Genomic DNA, 23,223 nt, shown 5'->3' on the forward strand with positions numbered 1-23,223 from the left:
GCTGCACCACATCCCTCGGGATGAAAACCAAATGGCTGATGCTCTTGCTACTTTGTCTTCCATGTTTCGTGTGAATCATTGGAATGACGTGCCCATAATCAAAGTACAACGTCTTGATAGACCCGCTCATGTGTTTACTATTGAAAATATACCGGATCGGGCTGATGAAGATGTGAATGATAAAAAGCCTTGGTATTACAACATCAAACAATTCTTGCGGAATCATGAATATCCACTGGTGCTTCCAACGGGGATAAAAAGACCTTGAGAAGATGGGCTAGCAAATTCCTTCGGACGGAGAAATCCTATACAAGAGGAACTATGATATGGTTTTGTTGAGGTGTGTTGATAAACAAGAAGCTGAGAAGTTGATGCATGATGTACATGATGGTACTTTTGGGACCCATGCTTCGGGTCACACCATGTCAAGAAAAGCTTGTTAAGAGCCGGCTATTCTTGGATAACCATGGATCGTGACTGCCACAAACATGCCAAGAGATGCCACAAATGTCAAATTTATGCTGACAAGATTCATGTGCCTCCACATGCTCTTAATGTTATCTCTTCCCCATGACCTTTCTCTATGTGGGGCATTGACATGATCGGAAGAATTGAACCAAAAGCTTCCAACGGACATCGTTTCATTCTAGTGGCAATTGACTATTTCACCAAGTGGGTTGAAGGCTGCTTCCTATGCAAATGTGACCAAGCAAGTGGTTGTGAAGTTCATCGGGAATAATATCATCTGTCGATACGGTGTTCCCAATAAAATCATCGGTGACAATGGTTCCAATGCTGAACAATAGCATGATGCAAGCTTTATGTGAAGAATTCAAAATTGAACATCACAACTCCTCTCCTTATAGACCTCGGATGAATGGTGCGGTCGAGGCCGCTAACAAGAACATCAAGAAGATTGTTCGAGAAGATGGTCACTACTTACAAGGCGGCATGAAATGCTACCGTTTGCCTTGCATGGTTACCGTACTACGGTGCGCGGTTCAACCGGGGCAACCCCTTTCTCTTTAGTATATGGTATGGAAGCAGTTCTCCCTCTGGAAGTGGAGATTCCATCTCTTCGAGTGATCATGGAAGCAAAATTAGCGAAATTTGAATGGTGTCAAAGTCGATATGATCAATTGAATGCGATTGAAGAGAAACGTATGGATGCTATGACTCATGGACAGTTGTATCAAGTGCGAATGAAGAATGCTTTTGACAAGAAAGTCCGACCTCGAGAATTCAAGGAAGGCGAACTTGTATTGAAAAGGAGGATAAGTCGACAACCCGACCCAAGGGGCAAGTGGACACCTAACTATGAAGGTTCTTATGTTGTCAAGAAGGCTTTCTCTGGTGGTGCTTTGATTCTCACACACATGGATGGTGTTGAACTCCCAAATCCTATTAATGCCGATATAGTCAAGAAATACTTTGTCTAAAAAGAAAAGAACGGCGTGGTAGGTCGAAAACCCGAAAGGGCGACTTAGGCAAAAATGTGCTTCCCGGTGGATCGAAAACCCGAAAGGGCGATCCGAGCAAAAGTTAGGGACAAAAAATGAATATGAAAGAGCTCGCCGAGATTGTACGCAACTCGGGCAAGAATGAGCGCCTCGATGAGCCGAAAACCCGAAAGGGCGGTTTATGCAAAAATGAGGTTGACAATAAAAGACAAGTAACTATGTACGGCAAATCACCATCACCCCTTGGGGCATCTGCAGCTGTCAATGATCGTCTTCATCGAAGCTTCGTACTTGTAAATTCAAAATTTCTATGAAATGTAGCGGTCATCGTGTTCAATGTATCACCAACCAATAAAATTACCATTTTCCAAGCTTTGTAAATACGTGAAGTCATGCCTTTGGGCGACTCTCACTCTTCTCGCATCAATTTGAGCCTGTGCTATTGTTTGAAACTCTATTTTTCTTTCTACTTTCAATGCTATATACAAAATATTTTCTTTCTACTTGATAAAGTCAATGTACGAAACAAACATTTTTGAAAATTGAAACATCTTTTCTGTCTATTTTGAAAGCAAACTGAGCAATAGGGTACATTTCAATGAAACATGCATGAATGAATGAGTGTCAATGTCTATTTCAATACATGTTACAAGCGAGTTACTCCCCGGGGTGATACGTGGTCAATGGCAAGAATGAAAAAACGAATGAAAATGAAAAATGAAAAATACAAATGAAAAGCTCGCTAAGTTGAAAACCCGAAAGGGCGGCTTAGGCAAAAATGAGCACCCCGTGATTGACGACCTATGAAGGCAATTCGAGCAAAAATGGGGCAATGAAAAGAACTTTACTCCCGGTGAATCGAAAACCCGAAAGGGCGGTTCGAGCAAAAAGGGTTTGAAAAATGAAAAATGAAAATGAAGTAAAAGCATTGACCACGGATGCGAACATCCAATGTTTGCCCGGCACTAACACGCCTAGCAACGGCGACCTGTATCCAAGAATCTCCCAAAGGTCCCTCCTCTACAAGTTTATATTGCCCTCGGCCATGGCTTCGATACGTCTCTCAACGACGGTCTCTCCAAAGAGGTTCTCCCCTGTGAATATGTTGCAGCACGAGCCATTACGTGCCCAATCTTCCAATGTTTTGTCTGCCTTTGTGAAACTTCTCTCGTCGGACTACAAACCAATCATGCATTTCAAACATTCATGCATGCATAATCATGCATTTTATGTGCTCATACATTCAATAATCTTGTTATACCATACATACATGTTGCATTTCCAATTTCAATTTTCAATCTAAATCAATTTCCATTTTCAATCCGAGTTCAATTTCCACTTCAAATTCGACCCAATTTTAACTTCCGACTCAACTCAATCTTCAATCTTAAGTTCAGTTCAATTCAATTTCAAATGTCAAATTCGACTCACTTCCAATTTCAATCTTCAATCTCGATTTCAACTCAATCCAATTTCAATTCAATCTCAATTTCAATTCAATCCAAATTTCAACTGTCAAATTCAATTGCAATCTCCAATTTCAAACCAATCACAATTTCAATTTCAAATGTCAAATTCAACTCAATCTTCAATTTCAATCCAATCTCAATTTCAATTCAACTGTCAAATCCAATTCAATCTCAATTTTCAATCCAATTTCAACTTCCAATTCAACTCAATCTCCAATTCAATTCAATTTCAACTCTCAATTCAATGTCTATGTCTATGTCTCTGATTAATTTCAACTTTCAATCTCTCTTTCAATCTCAAACTTTCAATTCAATGGCGTTGTCAATATTAATCAACTCTCAATTTACTCTTGGGCCAACAAAATGGTCATGTCCGTCTTCAAGTCAAGTCAATATCAACTTACTCTCAATTTGTACCCTTTCTAAATCCAATTTCCAATTCATATCTTGTTATCGGTCAAGTGACTAGTTCGATCCAAAGAACAACTTGTACTGCTTATATACCTATACTTCCGGACAAACGACAAGTTCGATCCAAAGAACGGTTTGTACCCGGCTTATGCTTTGTTATCGGTCAAACGACAAGTTCGATCCAAAGAACAGTTTGCACTTACTTACATGATGTGGTGATGATCCGGTGGCAAATTCGATCCAAAGAACAATTTGTATCTACCCTTTTGTCTATATCTCCGGCCAAACGGCCCGGTTCGATCCAAAGAACAGTTTGTGCCTACCTATCTGTTTGTATTTTCAATCAAGTGTCAAGTTCGATCCAAAGAACAACTTGTATATGCCTATATGTATATGTTTCCGGTCAAGTGCCAAGTTCGATCCCAAGAACAGCTTGTACCCATCTCTTGTTTTGTATTCCTTGGTCAAGTGGCCGGTTCGATCCAAAGAACAACTTGTACCCTATTTTCTATCCCTGGTTTGTCTACCCCGTCAATGTCCACTGAATCCCCGGTGACATGACATGCTCCATAGACTCCGGTCGTTTGTCTTGCATTCATAATCAAAATTTTGCATGCCATTCATATTTTTGAAAATCCAAGAGCGTATTTTTATGTCCAAAAGCGGTGCAAATGTTAATATTTAAGTCTCTTCGTCCCGTCAACTCAAAGACTCCGTCTCTTGACTCTCGGGACAAAGAAACTTAAATAGGGGCAGCTGTTACACCCCAATTTTGGACCTAAAAATACTTGTTCAATTCTTCTTCTCTTGCATTATAAGTCATTTGAGCTGTCTCGATCAATTGCATCTTTCTCTCGCATTTTATTTCAATGTTATTTGCAAAATTCACATAGAAGGGTATTTTAGTCATTTCCTATGTTAAAATTTCTTTCAATCTTTGAAAAATTGTTTGAGTCCTTTCAAATAGTCTGAACAAGTCTTTATTTCAATTCCATGTCAAAGTCCATTTTAAAAAATTGCATTTGAAGTCATTTTGAGTCGGTTTAGCCCCTAGGGGCATTTTAGTCTTGTTAAGTGTTAAAGCGCTGTTTAATCTCTTAAAATTGTCTCTGAGTCTTTTAATTTGCTTGTACAAGCTCTTGCTTCAATTCTCTGTTAAAAATCCATTTTAAAATTTGCATACGAGTCATTTTTAGTCGTTTTAGCCCCGGGGCATTTTGGTCTTTTCACACAAGATTTTGGCGAGAGAGAGGTTACTTTGAAGTACCTCATTTAAGTAGTTGGTTCATTTTAGTCCATTTTGTGTCTTTTATTGGTTTCACTTTACGTTTTTTCCAATTTACCAATTTTATTCCAATTTTATTATTATTTTCATTTTAGTCCCTAAACTGTTAGAAATTGCACTGTGGTCCTTTTATGTCATTTTTAAGGTTTTTTTATTTTAATTTTTAGTCCTTTAAGTCATTTTTTTTTGCTTTAAGTCCTTTTGAGTCAATTGCAGTCCGGTCCTTTAATTTCAATAAATTGCGGATTGGTCCTTAATATTTTTGCGGGAAAGTCCTTTAAGTCTGGAAATTGCGTAATGGTCCAAAAGTTAGTTACGAGACTCATGATCACGTGGCAAGCCCTCATTGGCCTACGGATACACATGTCGGCTATATAAAAGGTCCCAATCATTGTCATTCCACTCGAATCGTACAACTCATCACAACTCACACAAACACATTTCATTTTTCTCTCTCTCTCCATCAAACGGATCAAAAAGCCACAAAATGCGAAGAACACGATGAAGAACTTCATCATCTTCAAACCCTAACTGAATTTCCAGAAACACAAAACCATCTAAATTCAGTCAATTCATGCCAAATTCAATATCACGGAACCATCACAATCATCAAAACTTGTTCAATTTCACAAGAAAAAAAGAAATTCATAAGAAGTCACGTAAACCCTAAATTTGCCGAATCACAAATTGAACAAAATTGAAGTGGATTTCGTGTTAGTTCTCAGAGATTCACCAAAGAATCATCATCATCGAACTATAACGATCGCAATTCAAGCGCAAATCCGGTGGATTAGCACGATCACGACGAAAGAGCGAGAAGAAGAAGAATCAAAGGCTTTCTCAAGGATTTCTGTTCGAATCTACATCAAAATCCAGGTAATCTCAAAAAAACCTTCTCGTTGTGTCTCAAATCTTCATCGAAGGTCCGTGAACAAAAACAAACGGTGAATCAAGTAGGATAACAAGTCCCGAGACTGTTTGTTTGAAAAAGATTGAAAAGAGATTCGAAAAAAACTTGAAGTCGAAACTCTAAACATAAATCCACGAGGATTCACCATTTATTTCGTGAATACGAGTTCATATTCATGATCGGCGGTGAAAATAGTTCATGTTAGAGCCTTGTTTCATAAGATCCGAAGAAAGCTTTCAAAAAGAAACATCAAAACCGTAAGTTTCTTTTCTAGATCTACACCGATCCATGAATCTTTTTAGAAAACTAGTTTCGAATCACGTAGAGGAGAGAAAGAGCGTTAAGATGATGTGATTAGGTTTAGAAACGGAGTGTTTTGGAGCTCCGACGCGGCGGCGCCACCGTTGGCCACCACGTCGGAGAAAAGGTGAGGACGGTCGGAGAAGAGGAGTACGTTGCAGACTCTCTCTCTCTAGCTACCATTAAGAGAGAGAAGTAGGGATGAAAAATGGACCAAAACCGGTTCAAGGCCTTATATAGGCCAATGAACCGGTTTAACCCATGGTTTAGCCCACTTCCAAACCACGACCCGTTGGATTCTTGCTGTTGGGCTCAAATTTCATACGTTTGCTTTGCACACCCCTCTCCCTTGTGAGTTTGTAGTATATTCTTGCTATTTTCTTCCTGTCTGTCCAAAATTTTTCTTAAAACTCCTAAAATCTTTTTCTATGTGTTCTTGATATTTTTCTTAACATTTTTGTGATATCTTTTTGTGCTAAAGCCTGAGGAAAATATATGTAGCATTTTTTACTTCTCTTGTTAAAATTAGTGATTGTCTTGCACATTTCAAGCCTAAAAGTCTTTTAAGAAATCCCTAAAAATTTCCTATGTGTTCTTGATCTTTTTCTTGATATTTTTTATGATGTTGTTATGGGTAAAATCTTGACTAAAAAGTATGTGATATTTTTTTAGTTAATTGTTTACTATTGTTTGTTAAAAATTGTGAAGTTGTTATATGTTTCTTGTGTCTAAAAATTCTTTAAAAACTCTAAAAATTTTCATGCACATTTCTTGATAATTTTGTAGTATTTTTGTGATGATTTTTGCATATTAAAATTAAAAAATAATAATGTGTTAATTTTCTTGCTATTTTGTGATGTTTTGTATTAAAAAATGTGTGAAAATTTGCTTGATTCTAGTTCCAATTTCTTGATGAATGTTTGTGACCTATACCATATGATTTTGTGAAGTTTTAGCTACTGTTTGTATGTGTTATTGCTGCATGTGTGTGGATTTTGTTTAATTGCTTGGCTTGCAAGTTATGTTTGTGAATAAAATGTCAAATATGCATAAAATGCATCATGATTCTTGACTTGAATATGTTCTTGTCCTTCTCATATCATTGAATGTGATAAAACCTTTAGCAAATTGGCATGATATGAGGATTATAGGGCATATACTTGGCTTGATGTCATGGTAAATTTTAGGTGCATCTTGCTACTTCTAGGTTAAAATTCCATTACTTTTTGTCAATTTCTTTAGTACTTTCTTTTGCTTCTAGTTTCTATTCTATCATGCCTTATTCTACTAACCATTTTGTTTCATGTTTCATGCATCCCATAAGCATCCCATCTTCCATCTCACATTCTTGGCTTTTATTTTCTTACACTTTAACTTTCATGCAAAAATTAGAATGTAAAACTTAGGAATTTTGTAATATTTTACTTTATGCCTTTAAATTTCTTGCAAGACCATAGAATGTATCTAGGCCAATGATGTAAAGGACAATGGACTCTAATGATGTACACCGACACAAGCACCGACACATGCACACACCTCACTTTAGATGTATGCTTAGAATATGCATGTTTAGATGTATGTTTAGATGAATGTTTAGGCTTTACACTTAGAAAAAAATCAGTTTCCCAAAAAAACTTGAATAACATCACTCAAATAACTTTCCAAAGAAACCTTGGGATCAAAATCCCATTGAATTTTCCCTTTATTTTCTTAAATAAAAACTTTAATGGATTTTAATCATACTTAGAGTTCTTTTGCAAAGTAACTAATTCAACCTCACAATTTCACAATCTCATGCCTTTAAGGCCTCTCAATCTCCATTCTTCAAAATTCCAATTTTCAAACTTAAAATCAACCAACAAAAACAAAAACATTTTTGGAAGAGAACTACGGTGGATTTGATCCCTTAAAAGGGTACGTAGGCAAGGAAACAATATTCCTTCAATTCAAATAAAAGAAAAATTCAAACACATTCTTCTCCCTCCAATTCTTCACTTAGAAAACTCTTAGGCTTAATATCACTTTCTTAAATAGCATTTAAAAATAAAGCGCGCGCGTAGAAAGTAAAGACGGTTCCTATAGGATACTATAGTCGTTATGGGTGCCTAACACCTTCCCGTAGCGAAAACAACTCCCGGACCTCGATTCTCAAGGATTTTGCTTATTTTTTTCCTCCCCAAGAAAAAATAAGATATCACCGTTTAAAAAGGTTCAAACGTAATCAATGTTTGACACCCGAAAAACCAAGATAAAACATGGAGAATGACCCGTCATTATAATAAGATCTTCCTCAATCTCACTATCCGATAATTCAATTCGAATATTTTCCAATATCCCTTTTAATATATTGGATCTTGATCTTAATTTCTGATGATACTCATATACCATTGTTATATATGGAAGCCCTAATTTTTGTTGCTCCTTTTCCCCTTTGTTCCTATCAACAATTTTGTTGCACATGTTTTCCTCCTTAGTCTCAAGATCTAGAATAAGCCTTACTAGTAGATCCATTCCCATAAGCCTTACTAGTAGAATAAGCCTTACTCAAGATCATTCTTAGTTTTTGAGATTCACCGCCTGGAACCCCACCATTTCCGGTTGGTATGTTTTTGGACATATCGAGAGAGTCATAAAGTGAAAGCGTTAGGGACAAAAACAACAGTTCAAAAAGTTGAGATGAATATCACAAATGAAAGGATTGAAAGGGGTTTTGATTCCTTTTTTGTTTGTTTGTTATATACCAAGTGTATGACCTTTTAGTGATCTTATCTCTTCTTTTAACTTAGGAAGATTCGATCTCTTTTAACTTATCTCATTCTTATCTCTTCTTTTTACTAACACAATATATATTTTACAGAGCCTTGTAAATGTGATATTTGATTTTTCTAATAGCATAACTTAGGAAGATGCGATATCGATGCTCGTTGTAGTGACAATTTGGTACGACGGAGGAGGAGTTCCGAGTGCAAGAGGAAATCCTTTGACGATGGGGGAAGATACCTCCAAAATATGTAACTTGGTGTTGCGGTGATTCCACGCTTATAAAGATGAGCTCATTCTACCTGTCTCGTGAAATTTGGAGTGGATTGCGGAGACCGTTGGAGATCGGTTGAACGACCACGATCGTCTCGGGGTTATGCTTGTATGCGGGAAGGCACATGATGACGAGTATCATATGACATTTTGGATTTGTTTTTAGTACTTTTTCTTTGCATTTGAAGACAAATAATATGAGAGTTAGAGGAGTTGTCAATGGTTTGAGGAACGTATTGTCTTGTTTTCACTCGAATCGTTGTAATTAAATTTTATCCTAGATCACGCAACTCCATAGGTGTTTTGAGTGTTTTGTAGTGAGGAATCATGTAAATCATCAATTCAATACATCATGTAAAGGATCAAGGTTGAAGAATTACAGATTAAGGGTTCTTCGAAGGTTGTTGAAGACAATACAAAGTGACACAAATTCATTCCAAGTTCCTAGGAGTTTCCGGATGAAAGAACGATCGAAAACGAGAAAGAAAATGAAAGAAATCGCACACGAAGGGCTGCCTCGGGCGCCCCTGGCTGTACCATGCGCCCTTGCGCTTGGCATCGAGTAATAACCTAGTTTTTCTTGTTTTTCAACCTTGGATCAACGGTTAAAATCCCAATTTTCTTCTCTTAATCCATAAATAGAGACCCTCAACCACTATTTTATTCATTCAAAAACATTGACGATTCAAAGCAAGGGTCAAGCATCGGAGATTCTAGGTGGAATTTATCCTCATGTTATTCTTTCTAGGTTATGTTTTTCTATTGTTGTGTTATGATGTTTGTTGCCAAGTGCAATTTAACCTCTTGATTAGGCTTCCCCGTTGAACACCTTCTTATTTGTTGGAATTTATTAATAAATTTTTCATTCGGTTTTGTATTTTTATCGTGTTAAGATTTAAATTTGATTATGCCCGTTCTTAATGCTCCGATAGTTGGTTAACTACGAGTGTAACCTTGTAGATTGATCCGTAGGATTAAAGTAGGCAACGATAACCCAAAATTTTATCAGGTTAGACCAAGAATGTTTGGATTTGGCTCAACGGGTTCAACCAAGATTTTGCTTGGGTTCATTTAGTAAGGTGCGAGCACTTTCAACGGAACTAGTTATTGTTACCACATGTGCTGCCCAACGATGAAGGTAAGAGAGTAGGGAGTTAGGCCTCCATTTAGGTGATGGAGGAGGAGGTGGTGGTGGTTTAGTTTGAGAAAACTTTTGGGACGTTTGTATGAAGACTTGCTTGGTTTGAGATGAATGTGGTAAGTGGGAGTTAAAAATATCACCATTGGCATGTCTCATCATATCATCCGGAACATTTGAATCGGCATCACGATAAATGGGTTGGCTGGATGATGTTGATACTGATGGGGGAAGAATGGTTGAGGGTTTTGAAGAAGTATTTACAAACTTGGTAAGGGCGAATCAATACCTTGCACATTCGAGAGTTCTCTGCCTTGTACGATGAGGTTGGCTCTGGCACACGCTTCGAAACACACGTGTTAAACTCTTACGCTTGCACTGTTGCTTCCCTTGATTCTCACACTCCTCTATGTCGATGAATATTACATTCCCCATATCTTCCTTATTAGATTCATTTCTTGTCTTTGCGGCGGAGAGAATAGGCGAGATGACATTTTCGGTGGTTCTTCTGTGAACTTGAAAGTATCAATTTTATAGACGGATGACGAGTCAAATCGTCTTGTTTTGTCTACGAATCTGTCCTAAATTGTCTCATCCTTTTGGGTGTTTGAGATATTTTCTCATCACCTTTCCTCTGACTTCAACAACGGTATAACTTTTCTTTAGGGGTTGATCATTTTTCACTTTAGCCTCTACTTTCTTCAATTTCTTGATGGGTGGTGATGTTGTGACCTTGGTAGATCATTTCCTTTTCTTCTTCTGTTATTTGAAACTTCGAATCATCGGGAATCTCATCCAAATTGACTCCTGCTTTCATATCTTCGGTGGCTTGTGATCAAGGTTCTAAAAAACGGTCGCGGTCGCGATCGCGGTCGCGTTAAGGTTGTCGCGATTTCGGTTGTAACGGACATTGCGATACAAATAACGGTCTTCGCGGTGTGAATTAGTCAAAATGTTTCACAAAACGTATTAAAACTATTTATGTTATCATATAATGTATAATAACTTAGATTAATACTTTTTTTCCATAATTATAACATGTTTAAAGTGAATATAATAATAAAAATAGACTACATTTAGTAAAGATAGAATGTTTGACGGATTGAAAAGAAATTAACTAATAAATAACTACTCATAACATATCTTTAAACATAGTTCATGATCAATTAACTACATTTAGTTCACATCATAAATTTTTATGAATAAAAAAGAGGCATTAAAGTGTCAAAAATGGTGTAAAAAATAATAAAAATGGTGAAGAAATAAATAAAAACAAAATTGGCTCAGTGGAATAAATACGGACCACTTGATGCATCAAGGGGTCCAAATTTAATTCCTACATAGGCTCATCACAGCCACAAGATCTAAATCATAGAGTTAAAAAACCAAGGGTGCGAGATATAAAAAAGGGGTGCAAAAGCAACGGCATATAGGACAAAGCTGCGAGGTGGGACCCGCGGTCAACAAGGAAGGAAGGAGGTCAACTCCTTCTTCTTCCTTTCTTCACGTGAAGAACAACAAGAAGAACATCACCACTTTTGAATTTTCTAAAACCTCAAATGTTCACCAAATCTCACAAACTAAAATACCATTTTGATTGGATTTTCACGGCGATCATGAATCTAAGCTTATATTTCACGGTGAATGTTTGTATAGAGAGAAAAGTGAGAAAAAAGTTTTGACCGAATTTTCAAGTACGAACGGCGTAACGGCGTTTCGCGGCCGTAACGGCGTTTCGCGGTCGTAACGGCGTTCCGTAACGCTGTAACGGCGATTTTGCTGTGAATTTCTTTCTCGGCGTTAAAAGGGGCAAAAACGGTAACGGCCGCTGCCGATACCGATTTGTAACGGCCGTTTTGCGGTAACGTCCCGTTTTTTAAAACCTTGCTTGTGATATTAAGTATACTAGATCTTTGTAGTCTGGATCCTTGATGATTGAAGGAAAGTCAAGGATGAAAGGTACGTAGTCTTTTTTGATGGAAAAACCGGTCGATTTTACTGCGATTTTGGTACAATAATCCCCATTTTCCCCCGAAGTTTTGCGGGACATCACTTTAGCCACTTGCAATCCAAGATCGTGAAAACCCACACTTTCCACTCTTTGGACTATTATGCTCTAATGAAATAGTTACGTAGCGGTCTTGGATAAGGGATAATCTTTGTTTTATTCTTTTAGCAATTCTCTATAGTTTGTACACAAATTATGAAATATGTATCCGGCAAGATTTAACTTTTCATTCCTTTTGAGTTGCGAAGCATCACCTGTGAATCCAATTTGGGTTGGTATGTTCCTCACTGCTCTTGGAAGAATGCATTTAATGAGGAACTTAAGCATGAATCTTTCTAAATCATATGCATGTTTGTAGCTCGTCTTGTATTTATGACATGACGAGTGATGGTCATTCACATGGATTGTTGTTCCAACTTGGCAATTCGGGTTTCTTTTTTGGGAACAATTAAAATAAATGGTTACTTTTTTTGGGAACAATTAAAATAAATAAAACAAAACATAAAGGAGGTAAAGAGGTTTGCAATTTAGTATGTTTGCGGTAGAGCAAGAGTTTAGGAGTTAACCTAGTTTTTTATTGCGGAATGTTAGGCTGCGGTTAGGATTCTTCGAATCCCCTCTAGGGAGATACACATCCGGGCATAGAGGTGTGTGTAGGTTCTTACTTTCTCAAAGGTATTTGAAACAGTAACAAATATTAGGGTTCCTAAATTATTGGTGTTCTAAAGGTACTCTCGTCCATTGAATCTTAGAAGGACATTAACACACTCTCCCTTCGGTAGTTCTACAAACGGGCAACCCTATCTCGTCTATCTTACCAAGGATGAAAGAAGAATGAAGTTACTTGGCTGATTTAAGTCATGAAGTCATTGTGTTTTTCCTAATTATTGTACTCGTTATTTTATTTACTTCATGATTAGGGTAGGCATGCACTAATACTAGCTATGTCACCTTCCTAAGTACCTTTATCTCATGGTGGTTTGCTTCGGAGGAGACAAATCTTACGCACGACGGTAAAATTAAATAGGATTAAAAATATAAGCGAGTAAAGACTTTAAATTAAATAAAATATCCAACAAACAAAATAGAGATTCATCTAACAACTCCATCCTAAAAAGATTTAGTTACTCATGATTAACTAAAGACAAATTATAAAAGAAATAAAACATACCCTAAAGACTTCTCATTTGGTGGTATTTTCTGGTGTTTTGGTTTGTTATACAATAGTGGCAATTTAGTCTTGAATTTATGCCACTTTGAAGAAATGACCAATAAAACAAAAAACATGAATCTCGCGAACAACTTACAACATCCATGTTAAAAGCAAAGATGACTATATTTAAGTGTCTAGAATAGGCAAACATGCCTCCTACAAATTCGTCTTTAGTAAAGCATGTTGTTAAGAGTCAAGAAGGACAATGCAATGCATTGAGACGCTTCAACGAGTTAATGGTTCAGAGTTCTACAATGGAAGAAAAATACTAACGGTTTTAACATATTAATATTTATTTATTTAGTAAAAAAAATACTAAATAAATTGGGACGGAGGGAGTATATACTAATATTTATCATAAAAAAAGTCATTCTTATATTAATACAACACCCCTAAAAGACATAAAGATATCACATGTTTTTATTATGCCAAAGTAGTTGTATGTAATTGTTAGCTTTGAAATTTCCTTTCAGAAAAAGAAGTTTTGAAATTTGAACAAGTTCAATGGACAAATATTCTAAGCCGTTTTCCTTGAAGCAGAAAGGGGAAAGAGGAAGAAAGGTCAAACTTCTTTCGTTTGGAACACGGGAGAATAGCAGACAAAGGTTCAACCATTTTTAGACAATTTTCTCATTCTTATATAATATTTTTACTTCTCTTTTTCATTTTCTCTCTATTGTTAAAATATCACAAAAGTTGTTATAAAATGGTTGTACAAATATCATTACTCTTTTAAACATTATCTTTAATGTTCAATGAGTTGTAATGCCACTTCAATAGATGTCAATGTCATGTTATAATTTTATATTTAATTTTGTTAAAGAATCACACATCGAACAAACGATGGTCATACAATATTTTTTAGATGGAAACAATTCTCATTTTATGAGCCGGTTTTGTATGATTGTGTTACACTCAACTACAATTTTTAAGAAATTTAACTAATCATTGTAAGTGGATGGTAGTGAATGTAACTTTTTATAAATTTATTTTCGGTCTTTCTTTCGATCTTCTATGCGAGGCTTTATTTTTATCAAATAATACTTTCAAATAATTCATCGAAAGTTTTTTTATTCTTAAATTTTATATTTATAATTTCATTTTCCTTTGTAAGTGGAAGGTGGAGGATATCACTTTTGATAAATTCATTTTCGATCTTGTAGATTTTCTACTCCAGACTTTATTTTTATCAAATAATACTTTTTAAATAATTCATTGAAAGTTTTTTTTATTCATAAATTTTACATAGTTTCTTCAAAAGTTTTATAATAAATTATTACTTGCATAGATGTTTTATATTTTGCATAGAAGTTTCTTCAATTTCTTTTTTATTTTTTTTTGAGGGAGTGAAATTTCAATCTTAAAATCTTATAGTTTACAACTGTGGAAGAAACTATTCCGAAACAAAACGTGATCTGGAATGTCCCAACAAATAAGCAAAATATGAGATTTTACAATTAAATGCATTAAGCATGTATCAAAAGAGCCATCGACTTTTTTTTTTTTTTACAATAAAAAAGCTTCATTAAAATGTTGAAAATTAACTAAATGTTGGGACATTCCTCGTCCATGTTTAGAGAGAAATTTTAGAAGTCATGAGTACATTTACAAACCAAACTCGTAATTCTAACTAACAAACTAAATTCTTCCATGTATTTTACAACTGTTGGTATTCGCCCATTTTAATTATAGGTAGTCTTTGAAATGACCAATTGAACTAAATGTTAACAAGTCTTTTGTAAGGTTGAGAGAATCTTGAATATGGTGATAACCACATTAGACCTTTTATTCAGAATACGGTATCTTGGTATAATGATCCACTCTCAAATATTTCATCAAACACATAGATTACAAACTTAAAGCAAATTGAAAATAACAATAACATGAAAACAAAGAAAAAGAAGCAAAACATAAAAGCCATAAAAACTCCAACACAATTATTAAATCTCAAACCAAAAAGTGATAGATCGATAAAAACATCAAGTTTCAATGGTAGCGTTTTAGGAGGACGCTTGGAGCCATTAACTTGTAGGGTCATGCTAACTTGTGCACTTAGGGTACATGTTAAAGATTCCATAAATGGTAAATATTTATTATAAAATATTAATTTTTAATCGGTAGAAAAATTAATTGGTACATTTTCTTAGATAAATTTCCACTTTAAATTCCTCACCATGTATCATAAGGGTACAAGTTAATTTTTCCTATTAAAATTTAGGGTCTTGTTAACAAGTTCCTCTGGGGCACTCATTAAACATTCTAAATTAAGTAATTACTCCCTCCGTTTCAAAATATAAGCAAAATTTACTTTTTAGGTTCATTCATTTAATGATGTATGTGGTTCATATATATAATATGGACCACATACATCATTAAATGAATGAACCTAAAAAGTGGATTTTGCTTATATTTTGAAACGGAGGGAGTATTCTTTAAAAATGTCAAAATTTTCAATTTTCACTGCATTTTAATACACAAACTTTTATAAAAAGTTAATATTTGAAGTTTTTAGCCAATGCCCCGAAGACACTTAAAATTTATTATCGAAGTGATGTACTTTCTTTCTTTATCATCTAAGTGATTAGGTGATATTTATGTTTTTAACGCACACGTTGAAGAAACGTGGTCTGTCTTTCTTTCTTTCATCACCAATTATAAATAGTCATACTTTTTTTTTTTAAAGAAAATAACTTATATCATTTCATTAAAAATCAGATCGGAAATACATGTTGGAATATCATCAAAGACCTGGAAGCTAATACTAGATGTGGCTGCCCTGGCTAATGTATGTGCAACCTCATTTGCTTGCCTATAAATAGTCATACTTAGATAGTCTTCATTCAATTGTTTCACTCCATCTAACAAAGTTTATTTTTATATATTTAGTCCATGTTTATTTTTATATAAAAATTTGTCCATATATTTTAATTTTTATACTTTTTTAGCGACAATTATTTTTCCAGTATTTTTATATATAAATGAGAAATATCCGTCCTTTGTTTTTTCTATATATATATATATATATATATATATATATATATATATTGTTTTTTTTGACAAAATATATATTTATCAATAAATATCCATCCAATACTTTTTTTAGAGATTTTTAATTATATTTATTTTTTTGAAAGGATTTTTAATTATATTTATTAGTAACTACAATTTGCGTCATATTTGCTTAAGTATTAATGATAATTATTGAGTGAATAGGCAATTTCCCCCGAAATTGTAAGTTTCATCAATTACCCCCGTAGTTAACGAAACATCAATTACCCCCGAAATTGCATAACGTTAATCAATTTACCCCTCCGTCAATTTTTACGTTAACTTGTTTACGGTTATGATCAATTACCCCCTGAAATTTTACACTTATGTGTAAAATGCCCCTTGAACTTGAAAAAAATTGAAAAAATTCTGGAAAAATATTAAAAAAAATTAAAAAAATTCTGGAAAAATGAAAAAATATTAAAAAATTCTGGATAATTGAAAAATTAATAAAAATGAAAAAAATCTGGAAAAATTAATAAAAATAAAAAAATCAGAAAAAATTAATAAAAATAAAAAAAATCTGAAAAAATTTAAAAAGTTGGAAAAATTAAAAAAAATCTGAAAAAATTTAAAAATTCTGAAAAAATTAATAAAAATAAAAAATGATTAAAAAAAATAAAATAATCTAATAAAATGAAAAATAATGAAAAAAATTTGGAAAATAAAAAATATTCGATTAGTATATATGTCGAAATTTTGAAATTCTGGTTTTTTATGTATTTTTCGAAATTCCGAAATTTTGATTAGTATATATGTCGAGCTTAGGTTTTTTCAGTGTATTTTTTCCCTTATTCTCGGTTTATAAATACACAAAAATTCCCGGAAAAAATACAAAAGAAAATTTCGAAATTTCGAAAAATACATAAAAAACCTAAGCTCGGTTTATAAATACACATATTTTTTCCCTTATTCTTGGTTTATAAATACAAAAAAATTCCCGGAAATTTTTTGAGAAATTCTAATGAAAATTTCAAAAATTTTGAAAATTTTTCATTAAAATTTCATTTTTCCGAAATTTCATTTTTATTTTCGAAAATTTAAAATTTCATTAAAATTTATTTTCCAGAATTTTTATTTTCAAGAATTTCCAGAATTTCATTAAAATTTAAAATTTCGAAAATTTCATTTTTCCAGAATTTTAATTTTTTTAGAAATTTAGAAATTTTATTTTTTTCCATAATTTCTTAATCTTTTTTATTTTTTTCATTATTTTTCATTTTATTAGATTATTTTATTTTTATTAATTTTTCCAGATTTTTTAAATTTTTTCTGATTTTTTTTTATTTTTATTAATTTTTCCAGATTTTTTTCATTTTTATTAATGTTTCAATTTTCCAGATTTTTTAAATATTTTTTAATATTTTTTCCAGAATTTTTTCAATTTTTTTCAAGTTCGGGGGCATTTTGCACATAAGTGTAAAATTTCGGGGGGTAATTGATCATAACCGTAAGCCGTTAACCGAAAAATTGACGGAGGGGGTAAATTGATTAACGTTATGCAATTTCGGGGGTGATTGATGTTTCGTTAACTACGAGAGGGGTAATTGATGAAACTTACAATTTCGGGGGGGGGGGGGGGGGGGGGAAATTGCCTATTCACTCGATAATTATTTGGCTCATATTTTTGTTGTATCATTGACAAATATTAATTTATGTGTGTTACATTGAAAAATATATAGTCCAAGTGAAGGAATTGATGTCTTGAAATCTTAATACAATAAGTACACGAATATTTACTCATTTAATATAACAATGTCATGGAAATAATTTTTAGTTAAAGTCAAATATAATCTTCATTGTCATGCAAGTGCAACTTAATTGGTTGTTGCATGAACGTTCATATGTAGAGATTGTAGTTCAAACTCGGGATTTTCCATTATTACCTTTAAGGCGTATGATTCTAATCACTAAACTACTTGACAAAACAAGTATAATCGACTAAATATAAAACGAGTTAATAACGATACCGACGTGATTAATTGATAGCATATTATGCCACTATGATTCAATTTTTTTTTAAGAAGCTAAACTAACCCCCTCAAATTGGTACCGAGAGAGAATCAAACCTAAGAACTTAAGGAGGAGCACACTCCCAAGTCCCAAGCCTATACCAGCAAGCCAAGCACTATGATTCAAACTTGATTTGTAGTTGTGTAATGGATAATTGATTAATAAAGGGGTATTTGTACTTTGTTGCTTCAATGATTTTGATTTAACTATCGAGCAAAGGTTTTAAATGATGGTCGCAGTCAAGATCAAGATCGTGTATATAATTTTGCAATTTCGGCTGTTACACATTGCACTTGTCGCAATGTGAATTAATCGCAACATTGCATAACTCTTAAATAACGATAGTAACATAAATAACCTAAACTAGAGATAGATTTGAGGTTCAAAACTAGATAAAGAGATAACACTGTGTAATTTATGATCAAATGTGTGTACAAAAAAAATATGATTTTCATCTATCTCAATTGAAAAAATATCCGAATTTTGTGTCTATTGTCATGAACGGCATTTTGTGCAGCCATAACAGTGTTTCGTCACAACTTTTCGTCGTGATTTTTGTTCACTCTATAAAAACGGTAAAAAACAGTAACGGCGAATATCTATAACTTTTTGTCACGGTCTTTTTCTCGTAACGGACCTTTTTTAAAACCTTGACTATCGAGGAGTAGGCTGGTAGCTGGCACAAATCCCAGCACGTCAAGTTAACAATTAATACCCCAAATATCACCTTTCATTTCTCCATCACCTTATCATATATACCATAAGATAAGATGTTATATAACTTCACTTGAATGATTTTTCAGTTGCTAACATACTTTATGCAATTGAAATATTATCAGGTTAAGAAAGAGGATTCATCACTTGAAGAGAAATGTCTAAGTTGGGAACCTCATTATTGGTGCCTTATGTCCAAGAGCTCGCAAAGCAGCCCAACATAAAAGTTCCAGAACAATATCTTCAACCAAATCAAGACCCTATTGATGTATCAAATACAACTTCCTTGCAACAAGTTCCAGTCATTGACCTGAGTAAATTGTTGTGTGAAGATGCAACTGAGCTAGAGAAGCTGGATCAAGCATGTAAAGAATGGGGGTTCTTCCAGGTTTGAACTAAAGTTATCTTTGGTTATGTTTTCAATTCTGTTTTTTTGGGATCATAATGCTAGCTTTGTTTAATTAACGTACACCTTGTGATTTGGATATATAACAGACGAGAATTAAAGTAATTAAGAGTATCTTTAGTTCTTAACAACCCAATATATAGTTAATAACTTGTTTGTTCAAATTCCGTAATGCAACAAAGCTATAATGCTGCTATAGCCGTTATTTGAAAATATTATGCACTAAATACCTTATCGCATAACATAAGCAATTTGTTCAAATTCCACTACGAGGCAGTGCTATAGCACCACTATAGGCATTGTTTTACAATATTGGTTATACACTTCTTTTCCTGTAAACTACGATAAATATCCCTCTCTCACTTGAGTGATTATAATAGTATTACTCTAATCAGCGTTGTTTCATATTGCAGAGATGATTTAGAGACCTATTGTTTAGAATTGCAAAATGTTTGCATCATAATCATAAAACATATGGCAAAAGCTCTTAAAGTTGAACCAAATGAAATGCTAGAGTTATTTGAAGAGGGATGTCAAGCGATGAGGATGAATTACTATCCTCCTTGTCCCCAACCAGAAAATGTCATTGGAATCAATCCTCATTCTGATGGGGGTGCCTTAACCATCCTTCTACAAGCCAATGACATTGAAGGTCTCCAAATCAGAAAAGATGGACAGTGGATTTCTGTTAAACCGCTCACCAATGCTTTTGTCATAAACGTCGGAGACATTTTGGAGGTAATAGATTGAAAATTAGTCACATACCCTCCTATTATTTCGCCATTTTAAGTTTTCTTATGAGTGTGTAAGAATAAAATTAAAATGTGAGCACAGGTAGCAAATAGAGCTAACTATGAACAAATTTTACATTGAATTATAAAAATTACTAGTCAGTCACACGCTCCTCGGTCATACAATCAAGATTTGATGGTCCAAATTTTAAAGCAAATTTTGAATTCGTTTTTAAATCTAAAATACTGAGCTTGAAATCTAGATCGTACTGATCTTGATCTAACAATTGAGATGCGTATGACCGTCTGATCTTGGCAAAGTTAACACCTCAATTTGAATCAATAACAATAACAAGTTAATTACTATTGAAGTGTCTCCAAGGACACATCGAACAATTTATACTCAATTTTTAAATTACAATTTACAAAATTATGTTGTAATTGAAAACCATTCATCACTTTAGTCTGTCCGAGATAATTCGAAAGACAAAATTGATTGATCCAAAGGATCTAAGGTGATCGATCATATTCAATTTGAGGAATAATTTTGTTATTTCATTCATTGAAGAGATCAGATTGTCTGACTTATGTACTCATAAGCAACGGTAAATGGTTATATAGATACTGACCAACGGAATTTATCGGAGTATCGAACATCGAGCAACAGTTAACTCGGAGAAAGAGAGGATCTCCGTAGCAGCATTTCACAGACCTCAAATAAGCAAAGTTATAGGTCCAACACCAACACTTGTTACTCCTGAAAGGCCTGCATTGTTCAAAAAACTTACTGTGGAAGATTACTACAAAGCATTCTTTTCACGCAAGCTACAAGGAAAATCATGCCTTGATGTTATGAGAATCCAAAATGAGAATGGTATGTGATGAAAGTACCATAGGACTATAATTCAATAATGTGGTAGCGAAGGTATAGTAATTCAATAAATATGATAGAAATTGAAATTTGTATTCGCAAACAATATAGATAGTGTGTGCCTTAGATGAGTTCCCCAACTATTGGCAACAAATAAGTATATGTGCGATGTTATATAAACATTTGTTTATAAATAGTTTATAATTATTTTTGCTTATATATGTTTAATATGTGTTCTCGTGAGCTTAGCTCAGTTGGTAGGGACAATGCATGATATATGCAAGGTCGGGGGTTCAAATTCCGGCCACCACAAAATAAAAATGTTTAATATGTCATATTTATACTAATAAATGACAATAAGAAATATATGCAAGGTCGGGGGTTCAAATTCTGACCACCACAAAAAAAGTTTAATATGTCATATTTATACTAATAAATGACAATAAGAAATCATCATTAGAACTTTAAGATCTCAAGTTAAGAATTATATCAAAAATAGGATATGAGAAAGAACAAGAATAGAGATACTCTTATGTGTAGTTTTCACACGATAAGATAAAACCAGACATAAACATATTACATATGAAAACTATAGAAGAAGAATATAGTATGATAATAAGAGATCATACTAATTTATAGCTCATGTGAATTCAACACTCACAACACATACAATTGTGGAGGTGAAAATTATGCGAATAAATAAGGATTCCATTCTTGAAAGCATTTTATGAATCTCCTTACGGATAATATAAAACCCAATGGCCCAAAAAGTGAAGATACAATATGAGAAAAACTATTAGTTTCAATCATCAAATGAGACATTTATTAAATAACTACCCTTCTTAAGAAATGCTAGATAAATTTAACACGAATGGGACCCTAAACTGAACGACTTTTATGATAACCTTTGACATGAATACATTAAATAAAGCCAAGTGAGACAGGGTTCATCAAAATCTCTAGCGGTATTTGACGATGGAGCATCATATATATTTTAGGTTATGTTTTTAGTTATTTTCTTTGCATTTGAAGACAAATAAGAGGTTATTTAGAGAAGTTGTCAATGATTTGAGGAACATTTTATATTGTTTTCATTTGAGTTGTTGTAATTCACATTTATCCTAAATTATGTAACTTCATAAGTGTTTGAGTCTCTTTTAGTGAGAAATCATGTAAATCGGCAAAACAAGACATCACGTATGATCGAGGATATGAAGAATGAAAATCAATGGTTCTTAGAAAGTTTTTAGAAGCAATAAAAGTTGAGGAAAATTCATCCCAAGTTCCAGGACATTTCAAGACGAAAGAACGCTTGAAAAGGTAGGGCCGTTCCTACGAATCCGGAGGCTCGGCTCTGTAAGTGAAAAGAGGTCCGTAATAAAATAAAAATGTATTTTTTTTAAAGAACAATGTTCTATTTAACTTTTTAAAAGATAAATACAAGATGTCGTATATATGTTGTACACCCAAAGGTGAAAATCACTACCGTATACATGAGGAACCTTAAACCACCATCCCAAAAAAGCACTCACCTAACACCAAAAGCAAGAGGACTCAATTCTAATAGGCCTAAAACATGACATCAAAAATTAAAAGTGAAAACACAGGGAATTCTGCTCTTTACCCAAACTGTTTTGCTCATTCCCAAAGTAAATGTCCAAAATGCCCTTACGTGACTTAAGTCATGCTAGTGTATACTTTACACGAGTTAAGTCACACGGTGTGACTTAACTCACGCACCTTATAGCTGCGTGACTTAAGTCACACACCACCGAGCCTCTGCGCGGGTTAACTTGCGCTAGTTGGTCGGTGGTCAAAGCTGAAGAACAAACGTTTTTTTTCACTTTGGTCGGGTTTTCAACATTCAATTTACACGTTTTTAACCACTTTTAGACGTTTTTTTTTACCATATTTATGGTAGATACAAACTAGGTAAGCATTTTTACCTATAAATACCCTCACAAACTTCCTCTTTTCCTCACATCATCTCCTCCCACTCTTTCCCCCTCTTTCCCTTCTTCTTATTTGCTTCTATAGTCTTTAGGCTCTTTATACCCCTTTAGGTATATAGCGGTGGCTCTTGGGGGAATAGTGGTCGGTCGAGTTGGGGAAAAAGACATCATCCCTTGAGGTAAAATTAGGTTTGCTTCCTTTTACTCCCAAAATCTTTTTACCGTGGGTAAAAAGAATCATCATGAGGGTATAAAAGGAAC

General features: G+C 33.9%; 1 protein-coding gene across 1 annotated transcript; it reads left to right on the forward strand.

The window, feature by feature from the left end:
- The first annotated feature begins 19,011 nt into the window (after positions 1–19,011).
- On the forward strand, positions 19,012–21,227 carry LOC146922349 (protein SRG1-like). Its single transcript, XM_085711520.1, has 4 exons — positions 19,012–19,390; positions 19,454–19,509; positions 19,822–20,146; positions 20,761–21,227. The coding sequence occupies exons 1-4, from the start codon at positions 19,160–19,162 to the stop codon at positions 21,019–21,021; spliced, it is 873 nt and encodes a 290-aa protein (XP_085567646.1). The 5' UTR covers positions 19,012–19,159; the 3' UTR covers positions 21,022–21,227.
- The last annotated feature ends 1,996 nt before the right edge of the window (positions 21,228–23,223 follow it).

The sequence above is a fragment of the Medicago sativa genome, chromosome 5 (assembly GCF_051527215.1).
Source record: "Medicago sativa cultivar Bolivia chromosome 5, Bolivia_mono, whole genome shotgun sequence".
Classification (NCBI taxonomy): Eukaryota; Viridiplantae; Streptophyta; class Magnoliopsida; order Fabales; family Fabaceae; genus Medicago; species Medicago sativa.